Source organism: Peromyscus maniculatus, chromosome 6 (assembly GCF_049852395.1).
Source record: "Peromyscus maniculatus bairdii isolate BWxNUB_F1_BW_parent chromosome 6, HU_Pman_BW_mat_3.1, whole genome shotgun sequence".
NCBI classification, from domain to species: domain Eukaryota; kingdom Metazoa; phylum Chordata; class Mammalia; order Rodentia; family Cricetidae; genus Peromyscus; species Peromyscus maniculatus.
Window position 1 is genome coordinate 68,394,962 of NC_134857.1, and position 17,006 is coordinate 68,411,967.

The 17,006-nt window shown below is 55.4% G+C and overlaps 1 protein-coding gene across 1 annotated transcript; it reads left to right on the forward strand.

Annotated features, from left to right (window-relative positions):
• The first annotated feature begins 2,998 nt into the window (after positions 1-2,998).
• Nes (nestin) lies at positions 2,999-12,439 on the forward strand. The gene is made up of 4 exons (XM_076574390.1): positions 2,999-3,917; positions 4,920-5,044; positions 6,851-6,924; positions 7,151-12,439. The coding sequence occupies exons 1-4, from the start codon at positions 3,132-3,134 to the stop codon at positions 11,974-11,976; spliced, it is 5,811 nt and encodes a 1,936-aa protein (XP_076430505.1). The 5' UTR covers positions 2,999-3,131; the 3' UTR covers positions 11,977-12,439.
• Positions 12,440-17,006: the final 4,567 nt, after the last annotated feature.

The following is a 17,006-nucleotide window of genomic DNA, read 5'->3' on the forward strand; positions in this document are numbered from 1 at the left end:
CAGGGACGAGAACAGGCCCCTTTCTGGGTTGCCCATAGAGCCCTTGGCTTGCTCTGGAATCTCTGTCACTGTTTGCCTGTCTTGTCTCCATCGATTGCTGCCTTTCTCTGTCTGTCTGTCTGTCTGTCTGTCTCTCGTTCTCTGCCTCTCTCGATCTCCATTTTTCTCTGTAGTCTCTGCCTCTCTCTCTCTCTCTCAATGGCTGCTGACCTGTTTTGTACTTCCCCACTGTAGAGGTATGTGGTCTCTATGCTGAAGTCTCAGGGAATAGTAATTATTTCTTTAACTATGTAAAAGTGTGTTACATTTGTTTGTGATGCATTTGTTTAACAATATAAAGATGTGTTGCATTTGTTTTACCTTGCCTGCCTAAGGCACCTGATTGGTCTAATAAAAAGCTGAATGGGGGGTGGGGCTGGAGAGATGGCTCAGCAGTTAAGAGCACTGTCTGCTCTACCAGAGGACACAGGTTCAATTCCCAGCACCCACATGGCAGCTCACCGCAGTCTGTAACTCCAGTTCCAGGGTACCTAACACCCTCACCCAGGCATACATGCAGGCATAACACCAATGTATATTAAAAAAAAAAAAGCTGCCGGGCGGTGGTGGCGCACGCCTTTAATCCCAGCACTCGGGAGGCAGAGCCAGGCGGATCTCTGTGAGTTCGAGGCCAGCCTGGGCTACCAAGTGAGCTCCAGGAAAGGCGCAAAGCTATGCAGAGAAACCCTGTCTCGAAAAACCAAAGAAAAAAAAAAAAAAAAAAAAAGCTGAGTGCCCAATAGCTAGGCAGAGGAGGGAGAGGTGGGTCTGGTGGGCACAGAGAATAAGTAGGAGGAGGAATCTAGGCTTGAAAAAAAAGAGAGGGAGATGCCCAGGGCCAGCCAGCCAGGCAGCCAGCAGTCAGAGTAGGATATACAGAATGAAAGAATGGTTAAAAAAACAAACAAACAACAACAACAACAACAAACCCAAGGCAAAATGTAGATGAAGAAAACAGGTTAATTTAAGTTAAAGAAAAAAAAGCTAGCCAGAAACAAACGTAAGCTAAGGCTGAGCATTCATAACTAATAATAAATCTCCGTGTCATGATTTGGGAGCTGGTTAGTGGCCCAAAAGAAAGCCTGTTACATAAAGAGTTAAGTCTTGGCTGAACATTTGATACTTCAGGACCGTGTGGAACATCTTCAGCATTTTCAGAGTTGATCTATACTTTGATTTAAAAAATATTTATTATTATTTTTAAAGATTTATTTATTATGTATACAACATTCTGCCTCCATGTATCCTTGCACGCCAGAAGAAGGAACCAGATCTCATTATAGATGGCTGTGAGCTACCATGTGGGTGCTGGGAATTGATCTCAGGACTTCTGGAAGAACAGTCAGTGCTCTTAACTTCTGAGCCATCTCTCCAGCCCCTTACTATTATTTCTTATGTGTATATGTCTGTGCATTGGTATGTACACGTTTGTGTGAATGCATGCAGAAGTCAAAGGGCTTTGACACCCTTGAAGCTGGATGTGGGTGCTGGGAACTGAATTTGAGTCCTCTGGAAGAGCAACAAGTATGATCTCGCTATGTAGATCAGGCTGCCCTCAAACTCAGAGATCTGCCTGCTTCTGTCTCCTAAGTGCTGAGATTAAAGGTGTGTGCCACCAAACTGGCCTCATTGAATGAGTTTTGATAAAACTCAAGTCAATAACTTCAATAACTCAAACAGCTATTTTTTTAAAAAATTATTTACATTTCTTATTTTGTGTGTGTATGTACAGGAACATACATGCCACAGTATGCATGTGAAGGCCAGAGGACAACTTGTGGGAGTCAGTTCTTGTCTCACTCTCCTCACCCACAGGTCCTGAACATCATGGCAGGGGACATGGCAGCAGGCTGGCTGGCATGGCACTGAAGCAGTAGCTGAGGGCACGCATCTCAATCCACAGGCACAAGGCAGAGAGAGGCAGCTAACTTCAATTTCTTTCAAAGCCCGCCCCCAGTGACACACCTCCTCCAACAAGACCACACCTCCTAATCCTTCTCAAACAGGTCCACCAAGTGGGGGACCAAGCGTTCAAACATTGGAGCCTAAGGGTCCCTTGTAATTAAGTTCATTATCTTCATTCCCTTCTTCTCCAGACTTCATTGTTAGCCACCAGGGGGCACCCCTGAGAGCTTTGTAACTTCCTAACGGAGTAAATGACAATTATAGGAACGACAAACGACAAAAAACTTTCTTGAACCTATGATGTCTCTTGCCATTCCCCTTTTCCTGATGCAGGGGGAGGCAACAGGACGTCCCTGTGTGGGTGCGAACCGGGCATTGTGTCTGTTAACATGAGCGGGGCTGGCAGGGCAGGGGGTGCTGGCGCAGGTAGCTGGGGGAGGCTAAGGCAGGAGGATCTCCACGATTTCCAGAGCAGCCTCATCCACATAGACCGACCATCTTAAGAAAAAGAGAAACAGGGTGTGTGTGTGTCTGTGGCCCAGCCTGGCCTCAATCCTGCTTTAGCTCCCGGAGCACTGGGAGGCTTCTCCTGGTACCAGGGGGTTCTTCCTGCTCTGGGGTGTGTCTCTCTGCAATGTGGCCTCCCTCGGGGGTGAGTATTCACTGTTTTACACAAAACACTGCATTGTCTGTTTTTTTTTTTTCTTCCCAACAATTCATGAGGTTTCCAACACCAAGTCTTTTTGTAGATGAGAAGCTGCGTCTCAAAGGATTTGAGTAATGGGTGTGTAGAGAAAGGAGGTCCGCAAGCCCAGTTCTGTGCATCTTAGGGTGTTCAAGGGGGGTCTGGCTGTTCCTCAAGCCTCCTCAGAAAAATCACTGGCGTCGGACAGGATCTCTCCGGGGTCGGGCTGCCTCTTTGGTTCCACTCTCCTGCACCCCAACGAATCAGGGACTCGGGCTGCATGTTGCACTGATCCCTAAAGGGTTAAGGCCTGGGTGCCGCCCCCTTTCCCGCCCGGCTGGCGGGAGTATGAATACCCTCGCTCCAGCTCCCTGCTGGAGTCGTCCGCTTCCGCTGGGTCACGGTCGCCGCCGCTACTTTTTCTCTCCCTTTAAAGCTCCGAAGGCCGCTCCCTTCTCCCGTGCTGCACGTCCTCCCGCCCTCGGTGGGCCAGACCAGCGACATGGAGGGTTGCGTCGGGGAGGAATCTTTCCAGCTGTGGGAGCTCAATCGACGCCTGGAGGCTTACCTGACCCGGGTCAAGACGCTGGAGGAGCAGAACCAGCTGCTCAGCGCCGAGCTTGGGGGACTCCGGGCGCAGTCCGGGGATGCCTCCTGGCGGGCCCGAGCCGACGACGAGCTGGCAGCCCTGCGGGTCCTCGTCGACCAGCGCTGGCGGGAGAAGCACGAGGCTGAGGTGCAGCGCGACAACCTTGCTGAAGAGCTGGAGGGCGTGGCGGGCCGGTGCCAGCAGATGCGGCTCGCCCGGGAGCGGACCAGCGAGGAGGCGGCCTGCAGCCGGCGCACGCTCGAGGCAGAGAAGAGTGCGCAGGGCTGGCTGAGCAGCCGGGCGGCGGAGTTGGAGCGCGAGTTAGAGGCTCTGCGGGCGGCGCACGAGGAAGAGCGAGCGCATCTGAACGCGCAGGCGGCCTGTGCGCCACGCCGGCTCCCCGCGCCTCCCCGAGGACCCCCGGCGCGGGCCCCCGAGGTGGAGGAGCTGGCCCGACGGCTCGGCGAAGCGTGGCGCGGGGCGGTGCGCGATTACCAGGAGCGCGTGGCTCACATGGAGAGCTCGCTGGGCCAGGCCCGCGAGCGGCTGGGCCGAGCCGTGCGGGGCGCTCGGGAGGGTCGCCTAGAGCTGCAGCAGCTGCAGGCTGAACGCGACGGCCTCCAGGAGCGCAGAGAGGCGCTGGAACAGAGGCTGGAGGGTCGCTGGCAGGACCGGCTGCAGGCCACTGAAAAGTTCCAGGTGAGGTGGCCACCGACCCCGAGTGAGACCAGGTTCTAGAAAGTGCTTAGGAGGCCAAGAGACCTTCGGGAAGGGAGTGGGACAAGGGCAAGGGCAGCTGTATTCTGGAGCCCCTGCCCAGAACACACAGCCCTAGACTTTCCCGTCCAGGCAGGGAGGATGGAATTCTGAGACCTCGTGGCACAGCCCACTTGGAAGGCTCGAAGGCCAAGACCCACTGTAGCGGCTCATCGCTCTTTGAATGGCAACTTCCCTTTAGGATGGCTCCCTGCGTCCTTCCCTATGCTATTGTCAATCAGAGGGTTCCGAGCACATGCTCCCTCATGCGCCAGAAGGTCCCTAGCAACCAAGGTGAAAGGAGGCGGGGTGAGCCACCACTGACCACCAGCCTCTCTCGGTGTCGCGACTTCTCCGCTCCCTGGAACACATTCCAGAGGCCCGGGGCACCCTCCCCTCGTACTGCACAGATGTGACCAACAGCTGAGAAAACAGCCTCTTGCCTGGCCCAGACAGAAGTCCCAACATGGCCACCTTCCCACTCCTCTTGGAGGAGAAAGATTCCAGAACACGTGGGCAGTGGAAGAACCAGGCTTGCTATGAGGAGCGGGGGGGTGGGGGGGTGGGGGGGGGGTGGGGGGGGTGGGGGGGACAGGGAGGACCCAGCTGCTTTCCTTCCAAACCGACTCCTGAAAAATTGTTTTTTCCTTGTTTCCGCTTTACCCCTCTCCTCCTCTCTGTAACCCATCTCCTCCTCCCACGGGAGCTGGATTGTCAACAACATGTGCTACCGTTTGGTCAACATCCTCAGGAGAAGCCTGGTCTAGGAGAGGCTAGAGTGTCCCCCTGAGCTTCTCTGGGGATCCAGTCCAGTGCTCTGGGCCGGGAGGATGTAGGTAGAGGAACAGGAATCTGCCCTACAGAGAAGTCCTCAGGGCAGAAAGGAGGGTCAGGGCCCAAGGGGGAGGCCGCCCCTTCTACTCACTCCTCTGGCTTGCTTTGCAGCTGGCTGTGGAAGCCCTGGAGCAGGAGAAGCAGGGCCTACAGAGCCAGATCGCTCAGATCCTGGAAGGTGGGCAGCAACTGGCGCACCTCAAGATGTCCCTTAGTCTGGAGGTGGCTACATACAGGTACGCAGCAGATGCACACCCCGGGCTGAGTCCTTGCCTGAAGGGTTCGGGAACGTGGCTTTGGTCTTTCTCTGTGACCCTCAGCTGTTGCTTTATGAAAATATTTATGTGTATTTGTGTGTATGCAACATGTGCGCCGGTGTCCTAAGAGACCAGAAGTGGGCATTGGGTCCCCTGGAGCTGGAGTTCCAGGTGGTTGTGAGCAGGCTCCACGTTGATGCTGTGAACCAACCTCCTGTCTTTGTAAGACAGCAAGCACTCTTACTGCTGAACCATCTGTCCAGCCCTCAGATTCACTTAAACTTTTTAAGTTCTATCTATCTATCTATCTATCTATCTATCTATCTATCTATCTATCTATCTATCTATCTATCTGACTGTAATGGAGGCTTATGAGTCCCAGGGATCAAACAGGCTGTTGTCAGGCTTGATGTCGGGTACTTTGCCCACTGAGCCATCTCCCCAGCCACCTCAGCTGTCACGGTCACACCTAGACTTCCACCTGAGCCCACCTGCTGCCCCTGGAGCTCAGGACCAGATGAGGTAGCGATGTTTAAAGAGACAGCTCCGTCTTCAGGGAGGGAACTGGAGGGCACAGGCGTCTGCATCCGCCTTCTCTCAAAGACAAGCCATAACTACAGTTTCTGTGCTAACATATCCTGGGGATACCTGGGCAGTCTCAGAAAAGAGACCTCGCAGGTGTGCCTGATCATGCAGACCTGCCATCTGACCTAGCCTCAGCTGCATCTAGGGTAAGAGCCGGGCTCCTAGCCTTTGGCTTCCTTTCAAGCCCCTGACCTCACCCAACTTCCTGCCCCCCCCACACACTTTTTAGATTGCCTTGGGAAGGCTGAGCGCAATGGCTCTGACAGTATAGCCTCTCTATGTGTCTCTTGTGGGAAAAGACCCCATCTGGGAGCCCCGCTGCTGAGGGCTGGGGCTATCACTCCAGACCACGGGGCCAGGGCAGGATGTCTCCCTTCCCCAGAACCCACTGGCAGAGTGGCAGGGCGTGAGACAGGTCTAGGAGAGGCGGTGGAGGCAGGCGATGGAAAGCCAGTGAGTCTTCAAGAAGGGCTGGAGGCACAAGGCAGGATGCTGCAGGACAGAGGAGACGATGCTCAGACGTCATGGACAGCAGCTCGGAATCTCTTGGGAATTGATTTCTCCTCCAGTCAGCTCCGCAGGCTACGGAGGCAGGGGCATGAATCTAAAGACCTCTGCCCTGAAGAGTTTGAGATCCTAAGATGAGGGTCTTAGTCCCAGTCGGCCCTCTGAGAGGAAGGTTCCAGGCAGCTCAGAGGAATGTAACCACCGGTGTTGGAGGTCCGAAGAGGGTTTGCAGAGGGGGAGCAGAATTCATTTGCTTTTGTCTGTCACCCGCTCTGGGGACAGAGGAGGGAGCCATCCCATGGGAACAGCCGGAGAATTCCCACTTCCCCTTAGGAGCCCCCCTTCTCAAGCCCTCCAGATGGTGGTGTGGACAAAAGGCAATAATTAGCATGAGAATCGGCCTCCCTCCCAGAGGATGAGGTCATCGGCCTTGGCCTTGGGTGGGGAGGCGGAGACTGATCTGAGGAGGCCGATCTAAGCCTTAGCAATTCACTTGGCCCAGTGTCTGACTGTGGGAATCTGCATGTGGGGTCTCCCCGTGTCTCAAATATGGCTGTGACCAAGTATATAATATCTGTGGGTATACGGCTGTGTGGCTTTTGTAGGACAATGGTCATAGTAGAGAGTGAGCCTGCAGGGTCAGGACGTGCCACCTCATCTGGGGCTGACCCCCTTTCTCCCCCTCCCCACCAGGACTCTGCTGGAGGCTGAGAATTCCCGGTTGCAGACACCTGGCCGAAGTTCCCAGGCTTCCCTTGGCTTTCAGGGTAAGAGGCGGAGCCAGCTGCTCCTGGAAGCTCCACCCTTTTACTCTTGGAAGATCTTTCCTAAGCCGCCCCAATCCAGGTCTTCGCTGCATGGCTCCAACTGTACTGATGTGCCCAGTCTAGCCAGTGGGGGTCGGACAACGGCTGGTGCACTCTGGCCAGTGTGAGGGCTGCTCTACGGTGAGGTCAGGACGTACTTACAGCGTTTCTTACTCTGCTTTTCCAGACCCCAAGCTGAAGCTGCATTTCCTTGGGATACCGGAGGACCAGCACCTGGGATCTGTGATCCCTGCCCTCAGCCCAACACCCCTGCCTTCCCCCTTGCCCGGTACCCTGGAGACGCCCGTGACAGCCTTTCTGAAGACCCAGGAATTCCTTCAGGCCCGAACCCCCACCTTGGCCAGCACCCCCATCCCAGCCATGGCCGAGGCTCCCTGTCCTACAAAAGCAGAGGTCAGAGCCCAAGATGCCCCTCTTTCCCTGCTCCAGACACAGGGTGGGGAGCAACAGGGTCCAGAGCCTCTCTGGGCTGAAGCCGCAGGGTCTGTTTCTACTGGTGTCCTCCCAGAGCTAGAGGAGCCTGGGAGCAAGCAGCCTGGCCACTTCCCCGAGGATCCAGCCTCCTCAGTCCCATCCCTCACTCTTCATCACCCTGTTTTAGAGGCTAAAGATGGAGAACCCAGTGAGTCTAGAGTGTCTAGCATATTCCAGGAAGATGAAGGGCAAATCTGGGAGGTAGTAGAGAAAGAAGCTGCCATAGAAGTAAAATTAGAGAGCAGCTTGGCGCAGGAAACACAAGAAGACGGTCTGGACATGGAAGAAATCCAGGATTCCCAGGGTCCTTTGCAAAAGGAAACCCTGGAGGCTCTAGGAGAGGAGACACTGATGTCTCGGAAAATCCAGAGCCATGAGACACCAGGGAAGGAGAATAGCAGTTCTCTGAGGTCTATAGACGCGAACCTCGGAACACTAAAAAACCCAGAAAAAGAAAAACAAACACTACTGAAGTCTTTAGAAGAAAAGGATGTAGAGGAAGACAAAACTCTAGAAAAGGAGGTTCCTGAACTGTCTAAGCCTTTAGGAAAAGAAGACCCAAGAGTCGAGGAGCAAGAGTTAATGTCTCTTGAAGGTACATTAGAGACAGTTTCATTTACAGGAAAGGAAAATCACGAAGTGGCGAGGTCTTCAGATGAGGAGAACTTAGAGTCATTGACAGCTTTGAAAAAGGAGAGCCAGCATCCACTGGGATATCCAGAAGAAGAGGACCAGAGGGTTGAGAGGCTGATAGAAAAGGAGTGTCTGGAGTCCCTGAGGTCTCTAGACAAGGAGGACCAGGAGGCATATAGACCTCTGGAGAAAGAGAACCAGGAGCCGCTCAAGTTTGTAGAAGAAGAGGACCAGATGGTTGAGAGGCTGATAGAAAAGGAGTGTCTGGAGTCTCTGAGGTCTCTAGATGAGGAGGACCAGGAGACATATAGACCTCTGGAGAATGAGAACCAGGAGCTGCTCAAGTCTGTAGAAGAAGAGGACCAGATGGTTGAGAGGCTGATAGAAAAGGAGTGTCTGGAGTCCCTCAGGTCTCTAGATGAGGAGGACCAGGAGACATATAGACCTCTGGAGAAAGAGAACCAGGAGCTGCTCAAGTCTGTAGAAGAAGAGGACCAGATGGTTGAGAAGCTGATAGAAAAGGAGTGTCTGGAGTCTCTGAGGTCTCTAGATGAGGAGGACCAGGAGACATATAGACCTCTGGAGAAAGAGAACCAGGAGCCGCTCAAGTTTGTAGAAGAAGAGGACCAGATGGTTGAGAGGCTGATAGAAAAGGAGTGTCTAGAGTCCCTGAGGTCTCTAGATGAGGAGGACCAGGAGACAGATAGACCTCTGGAGAAAGAGAATCAGGAGCTGCTCAAGTCTGTAGAAGAAGAGGACCAGATGGTTGAGAGGCTGATAGAAAAGGAGTGTCTGGAGTCCCTCAGGTCTCTAGATGAGGAGGACCAGAGGACTGTAAAACCTCTAGAAAGAGAGAATCAGGAATCTCTGAGGTCCTTTGATGAAAACCAGGAGACTGTTATACCACTAGAAAGTGAAAAGCCACTGAAATCTCTAGAAGAAGAAGAGGAGCAGAGAATTGTGAAACCTCTAGAAAAAGTGAGCCAGGGCTCCATGGGGTCTCTAGAAAAAGAGAATGTAGAGCTCCTGAGGTCTCTAGAAGACAATGACCAGATGACTGGGGGCCTGTTAAAAGAAGAGACTCAGGAGTCCTTGTGGTCTCCTGAAGAAAGAAACCAGGAGACCCAGGATCCACAGAGGTCTCTAGAAGAGGAGGACCAGAGGATTATGAATCATCTAGAAAAAGACAACCGGGGGTTCCTGGGGTCTCTAGAAGAAGAAGAGCAGGTGGTCAAGGGATCTCTAGGAAGGGAGAACCATGAACCACTGAGTTGTGTAGAAAAAGAGGACTGGACGACTGAGAGCCTGCTAGACCAAGGAAGTCAGGACTCAGGGAAGTCTCTTGAAGATGAGAATCACGAGACCTTTAGAGCCCTGAAAGAAGAGAATCCAGAGTCCCTGCAACCTCTTGAAGAACAGGACCAAGAGATACAGAGGTCTCTCCAACAAGAGACTCAGCAGGCACTGAGGTCTGTAGGGGATGACCAGATGGCAGTGAGACCACCAGAAAAGGTGGGTCCAGAGTTTGACCAGGAAATAGCTAGAGCTCTTGAAAACCAGGACCAAGAGTCCCTGGTGTCACTGGAAGAAAGAAGTGTGGAGGCAGTGAAGTCTTCAGAAACAGAGGACCTAGACCCACTGAAGAACGCAACAGGGGACCTGGAAATAATGAGCTCTATTGATGCTCAAGAGCCGTTGTGGTCTACAGAAGTGTCTAGAGAGTCAACGCAACCTCTAGAAAATGAAATTCAAGAACGGCTTGAGTATGTGGATGGGCACCAAAAGACCCTGAGACCCCTTGAAGGGGAGGCTCAAGACCTGAGCTCTCTGGGCAAGTGGGACCTAGAGGCTGTGGAATCTCCAGAAGGGATGGAGGAGGGTAGGCAACAGCTGCAAGTGGAAGCGTGCCTAGAGATGGAGGAGCACCAAGAGTCACTGAGGTCTCTGGAAGAGGTGGGGCAGGAGCTGCCTGGGTCTGGAGATCCACAAAGGTGGGAGGATGTGGTGGTGGAGAACGGAGCAGCGGAGCAGGACCCACCCCTAGGGAGGACGGGAGTGGAAAGTGAGGATGAGGCAGAGCTGCCCCTGAGTGGGCAAGATGGGAAAGAAGATGCTGCTGAGGAGAGGGAGAGGCAGTTAGATGTCACTCCAGGGGAGGCCTGGGGCCTGGGGAGCTGTGCCCCCACAGAGCAGAGGGTTGACCTGGAGGGACAACCAGAGCAGATGGGGGCCCTAGAGGTCCCGGTAGCTCAGGGAATGGCAGAGGCGACAGAGCCCCTGCTGCAAGATGAGGATGGAGCCCAAGCAGGTGGACACGATTCCATAGAGGCTACCCTGGGCTCAGGGGTGGCTACCAGAGCTGCACTGGAGCTAGAGCAGGACGTGGTAGGGTTAGAGGAGCCAAGGCATCTGGCCAGGGGGGAGGCCATTCACCCATCCCTGGGGGAGGAAAGTGTGGAGGCAAAGGTAGCTCAGGACTTTGAAGAACCTGAAAAAGAACCAAAGGAGGTGGGTGCTGTGGAGTCAGAGATCTTTGAATTGCCCAAGACCAGTGACGCTCTGGAATCCAAAGGCTGCCAGGAGTCAGAGCCTGTGGTGAGCTGGGGAGTAGAGGAGGCCTCGGTGGGGACCTCAGACCATGAGGGCAGTGACGCCCCTCAGCCCAGGCCCTCAGAGACAGAGGAAGATGGGGGTACCCAGGCAACACTGGCACCCCCTGGTCCCTGTTCACCCATCCCAGCTCTGGAAGATGCCTGTGAGCTGCAGCCCCAGGCTGAGGGGATCCAGGAAGCGGGGTGGCAGCTAGAAGGTGTGTCAGAAGTACTGGGAAAGGTAGAAGATGAGCAAGAGTTTGGTATTGGGGAGACCCCTGAGGGCCTCCAGGATTGGGAGGACAGCAGAGAGGAAAGTGAGGCTGATGCATTAGGGGAAACTCTCCCTGACTCTACTCCCCTGGGCCTCTACCTGAGGTCCCCTACCTCCCCAAAGTGGGACCTGGATGGAGAGCCGAGGCTCTCCCCTCAAGGGGAGGCCGGGAAGGAAGGCTGGGATCCTGCTGTCCTGACTTCCCAGGGCCTCAGCAACCCACCAGGGGAAGAGGAGCAAGGCCAGGACTCCGATCTGTCTTCTGAGGAGTTTGAGGACCTGGGGACTGAGGCCTCTCTTCTTCCAGGGGTCCCCCAGGAGGCGGCAGATCATCTGGGCCAGGTGCCCCCAGTCCTGGAGCCTGAATGCTGGGACCAGGGTGGGGAGTCTGATGGGTTTGCCGATGAGGAAGAGAGTGGGGAGGAGGGAGAGGAGGAGGGAGAGCATGAGGGAGGGGCTGAGTCAGGGCCTCAGTGGTGGGGGCCAGGGCCCTCTGGTGGAGGCTTCAAGGTCCAGGATACCACCCAAAGGGGGGACCTCCGGGAACATGAGTCTGTGGGTGTCAGCGGTCCCTGGGATGATGGCCTGAGAGGTGCTACAGCTAATATCTCCGTGGCTGCCCTGGAAACTGAGTCTCAGGACAGTGCTGAGCCTTCTGGGTCAGAGGGGTCTGAGTCTGTTTCCTCAGAGGGGGAGGATCAAGTCCCTGACCATTTGGATGCACCCCAAGAGGTGACTAGCATGGTGCCAGGGGCAGGAGATACCTTTGCTATTGGTGGCCAGGGCCCCAGCTTGGAGTCAGAACATGTGAATGGGAGGATGGAGAACGGGTTAGAGCAGGCTGAGGAGCAGGGAGTCCTGGATGGGGGCCAGGATCAAGGACTCCTTTTACAGGAACAGGAAGGGGGTACCCTAAAGGCTCCTTTGGTAGGGTCCCCTGTACATCTAGACCCAAGCCATTCCCTGGAGTTCCCTCTGAGTGGAGTAGATGGAGATTCCTGGTCCTCAGGGGAAGACTAGAGGTTGTTCCTCTGGCACTGAGGACTAATGGTGTGTGTGTGGGTGGGGGGTCCCTTCCTGACCGGGGCCAGCATCCTCAGCTTTGATGGCTTGATCTGCGGGGTCTGTCCTGGACAGGTGCGGCTGGCTGAGGGAGATGAGATCCTGTCAGGGCCATCCGCTTGGACTGTCCTGAAGGCTCACGTCAGCCGAGCCCCTGTAGTTCTAGGCCCCCTTTCTTCTTCTGCATCTCACCTGCTGGAAGAAGCCTGGATTCAGAGCTTTCCCGTGGGGCTGCTCTGGCCAGGTCTTGCTAGTCCTGCCTGTCTGCAGCAGTACCATCCATCCCCACAAGGTCTGTGGTCTGGCCTATGCCCAGAGGAGGTGAGGGCAGCAATGATGACTGACCCCTCCCCTCATCTCAGCCTGCTGAGATCTTGTTCTGCTCCTCCTCGTTTGAATAAAGTTGTATCCCTCCCCACAACGTCTGGCTGCTTCCTTCGAGCTTTCCGGGAGTCCTCCTGGTTGAGAATCGATGGAGTGGAGGGGCTGCCTCTGGGGAAGGCCAGGTTGTCATCTCCACCCACAGCACTGATTACAGGGCCCTCCCCACCGGATGTCCTCCTGACTAGCCCCTCAGTGTCTCCAGCGTAATTAGCCCCCTGGTTCCCAAATCTAAACAGTTGTCTAGCCTGTGATGACCGACTGGGTTGGCGTTGGGGAGGGAGGAGAGCGGCCTGGCCACTTTAGTCCAGCTGTGCAGCCTCAGGTCAGCAGTTTCTCCGAAGTTCAGACCCATCCACACATGAGGGGAAGCTGGATTGCCCTATGCCCTGGGTGGCCTCCTGAGGCTGGGAGAAGAGGAGAGAGACCAGGGGAAGTCTCTGCGGTCCTCAAAGGAGGTCCCTCGTGGCATTTTCCTCACCTGCTGAAGCAGGAGATGGGGAAGAAAGGTTAGCAGGCCAGGGGAACGTGAGGGAGCTCTCCAGGTGAGAGCGTGGAGTGTGTCACGCACTAGGAGTAGCAGGTTCTGCCCGTAGGCTTCTCTCTCAACATCTGTGCAGGGCAGGGGGCACCCACAGCCCTCCAAGTTGGGATACCCAGATAGAAAGTATCTGCCAGTGATGCTCCACCGGTGGGGAGGAAGACAGGTGCCCAGGTCTAGATACCACGACGGGGATGGCACTGGCTGGCCCCCATGAACGCCATCACAAGCCCAGAGCAGGCTCCTTCTCTCCTTGGGATCCAGAGTTCCCAAGGAGGGTAGACCAAGGCTGTCCTGGCCAGCTGGCACTGTGGGCTCCTCTGTGCACACCCTTCCTTCACATCTATGTTCTGGTTCCGGGGCCGTTTCATCCACACCCTTGGCCCCCGGGGGTCCAGGATCCTGATTCTCCCACCCCACCCTCCTGGCAGCCCAAGCCTCCGCTCTCTCTTTCCTGTACACTAATAACAAGGTTCTCTTGTCTGGTTTGCCAGCCGACAGGCAGAGTCCAGCATGTTGGCATCAGGCAGGCAGAGCCTGCCCCTCTAACGGGACAAGACATCCTGTGCTTTCTCTCCAGGCCCTTGGGTACCACGGCTTGGGTTAACACCAAGGACAGAGCTAAGCCAACTAGCCCTGCCCTCTACCAGATCCCCATCGTGGACCCTCACAAGCTTGTGGTCCTCTGCAGTTATCCCAGCTTGCCACTGATAACTCTACACAGGGGTCAGGATGTGAGTGAGAAGCGAGGACTTCCCTAAGCGGGTATATCTCTACAGCAGGAGGCATGGGCTGTCTCCAAGCCACAGGAAAGGCAAGAGCTGGACAGAGACAGGGACACCCTGGTTGTGACCATCAGCGTGGTTGTCATTTTACTGACCCTCTCTCTACACAGTGCAGACTCTGAAAATACCCACAACATACAACACAGCTCCAGGCACAGGAAGCTTGAGCAGCTCCTGAGCAAAGGCTGCCAGGGTGAAACTGTCTCTGGAGACAGATGTGTGCTGGGTAGGGCACAGAGCCGGGCAGGGCAGGCTACCCTGAGTGCTGGAGAGAATACTGGGGTGTGTGTGGGGAAACGGTGGTACCTAGGACAGAAGAGATCTGGGACACTGGGAGACAGGAAGCAGGTGGAGTGGTGGGAAGGGAAGAGGCTGGGGAGAAGGCTTGGGGAGACTGTAGGCAGCCCTGGCCGTGGGCAAAGTCCTCAGCAAGAAGCCAGGAAGCAGGGACTCTTCCTCAGAGAAATGGATGTTGCTGAAGGTTTGTGCACAGGAGCCCCCCCCCCCCCCCCCCCCCCCGCCAGGACTTCCGTTTCCTGAGAACAGGCCGAGCTGGGACAGGAGGGAGCCTGCCCCTGGTACAGGTGCAGGCCAAGGTGCAGGAGAGGACATGGAGAGATGGGGGAGAGAGTGAAGTCTCAGGAGCAGCGGGGGAGACCAGGAGCACTAGTCTGCTGGTGACCCAGGGCTGCGTGCACACACTGGACGTGTGCTGCCACTTTCCAAGACAGACGGGCTTGGGATAGGGCAGAGGGTACGCTCGGGACCCAGGACTCAGGAGAGAGGACCAAGTAGGGACCAGAGTTGGAATCTTAGCAGAGCTTGAATAGAGTGAGGAGAGGCCCACAGAGACCCTGGGAACTCCCAGAAGGCCGACTAAGTAGCCCAAGAGGACAAAAACAGGGTAAGAACGTTACAGTGCTTCAGGGGGCAAGGACTGGTTGGTGCCGGAAGTCCCTGAGGACAGAGTGAATGAGTGACAGAAGGACACACTTCTAAGGGTGGAGTCCCCACAGAAGGGGATGAGGAGGGGGCAAGAGATGAAACATTCCCCAACACACACACACAGCATGAGACAGGGGGAGGTTATTCTGGGGCCTCCTCTGGTAAATATAGCCTCTGAGCTGGCCGGAGACAGGCTTGTTGGGGGGGGGGGTGTCGGGCGGAGGTGGCTTCCTCAGTTTGTTTGGGGCACTTCCTTATAAGGCTGTGCAGGCTGAGGCGCCTCCAAGGGTGAGGTCAGGGGCAGAGGCTCCCTCCAGCCCAGCCTGATGCTGTCCCTGGAGCTGCGGGAGTCTCAAAGGAAATCCAAGTCCAGGCTTTGTGTTCCAGCCAAAGGCGCTCTGAGTGTGGCTTCTTAAAGCGCTCCCTCCGCCTGCCCGCTGTGAGCACCCATCCTGGGTGGGGCTCTCAGAAGGTGATCTTGAGCCCCTGGACCCCCAGAGCCTGGGCTTTTCACCTGGAAGGTACTGGGTGAACCGAACCCTTCCTTGAGGCTCCAGATCGTTCTGACATGAATGACATCACCCTCGACCTCCAGTGCTGGAATCACTGGGTCAAAGAATCGGCATCCATTCATTGTCTGAAAGAAAATCCCCCTCTTCATTCCTGTCCTGCCCACGGCCCACACCCCAGCCTCACCCTGGGCCACCAGCTGCTGCCACCTGACCTGTGCTGCGGCAGCTGCTGTCAATGATGCCATCCTCTCTGGTGGGGGATGAAGGAATGTGATTTCATTTTGTCTGGAATGTGCTGTCTGTACTTCCCCGGGAAGGCGAGCCCACCCAGCCCAGAAAACCCGACTGGACTCTGGCTCAGGGACAGGCAGGCTCCCTAGTGAGTTCCTGTTGTACCCCATCCCACCTCTCAGGGGAGGGTTAAATTCTCGGATGGGTAACCGCCACAGGATGGTTGGAAGTTAGGCTTGAGTCCTCCTGGGAGGAGGAGGAAGAAGAGTGATTTCTCCCTAGTACAGGTCCCTGAGCCCACAGGGCCACCTTAGGACCACACTAGAGCACGCTGCTGTAGAACCATGGACGTAGCCTGGCTCAGGGGCCGAGGACCTCAGCAGTCTGCATTGGTGTTTCTTCTTCTAGGGTCCCTGCTTCCTTCACCCTGAACCCCCTCGCCACCCCACCTTCTGACTCCACAATCCAGCGCCTGGCTGCATCTCAGGAGTGGCAGACCTGCCTCTTGTCCCAGCCCTCTCCAGGCCTGGTGCCCGGGTGCTCCAATGCCAACGTGCATCTTGTAGCCTAACTGCCATTCTGCATGCCCTGCCCCAAAAGGATGGCCCCAGGTGTCTGGACCCCAGGTCCCAACACCCCCTTCTTCCCTCTTAGCGTCTCCTCCTTCAGTCCTGATGAACTCCCCTCCCCCAGCTCCCTCCTCCCTCCCGACCCTTAGGACTCAGCTGTGGCTCCAGAAATAAACTGAGGCAGGTGCCAGGAGGCCTCTGTCGAGGAACCCCCTCCCTGCAGCTGTGGGCTCAGCTGCTCATAATCCGTTGGCCCTGGGCCCCAGGAAGGGTGCCTCCTCAGGAGATCTGGGTTAGCCCTGGGCTCCTCCTGGGTTCTCCGGGGCCCTTTGTCCTCATTAATGAACGCCTCCCTCACCGCTCAGGGGTCCCTTCAACCCTCCCGCCTCTTCATCTCAGCCCTCCAGAGTCGCTCTGTCTCTCCAGGATTGCTCTGAGTTCCAGGCACCTTAGGGGACCTCAGCTGTCTGTAATGGGGAAACTGAGGTATAGCGTGATACATCTTGTCAATGATGTAGTGTCTCCAGATGCCCCTTGGGGTCAGCAGAACTTGGGCCAGGGAGCTTTGGGCTGCCTCACATTGAGTATTAAATAGGAGTAGAATTTAATTCCAGTCTTAAGTGGCCATCAGTCTTCTCTCTATTAACAATCAACTTAAACACCAAGACAGAACCAACTGGGTACCCAGAGGCTCAGGGTTCACCCACTTAGCCTGTCATGTGAGCCATTGGCTTAGTGGGATGCTGTCCACCAGCTTCTCTTTCCCGCCTTTCCTCAGCCTCTGCCCAGGAGGAAGCTAGCTATTTTGCAGCAAGCCAAATAGAAGTCAGACCTCAGGAAAGACCCCCATCTGGGGAAGGGAGAGCTGCTTGCATCATGCCCTGAGAGAGGGGGCACCTGGCAGGCACTGTGAGTCAGGATCTGACTACAGTGCCTGAAAAAGATCTCTGACAGGCTGGGCATTTTTAGAAGTCTTCAGGAACTGCTAAGTCACTGTGGACACCAGGACAATGGGACCCTTTCT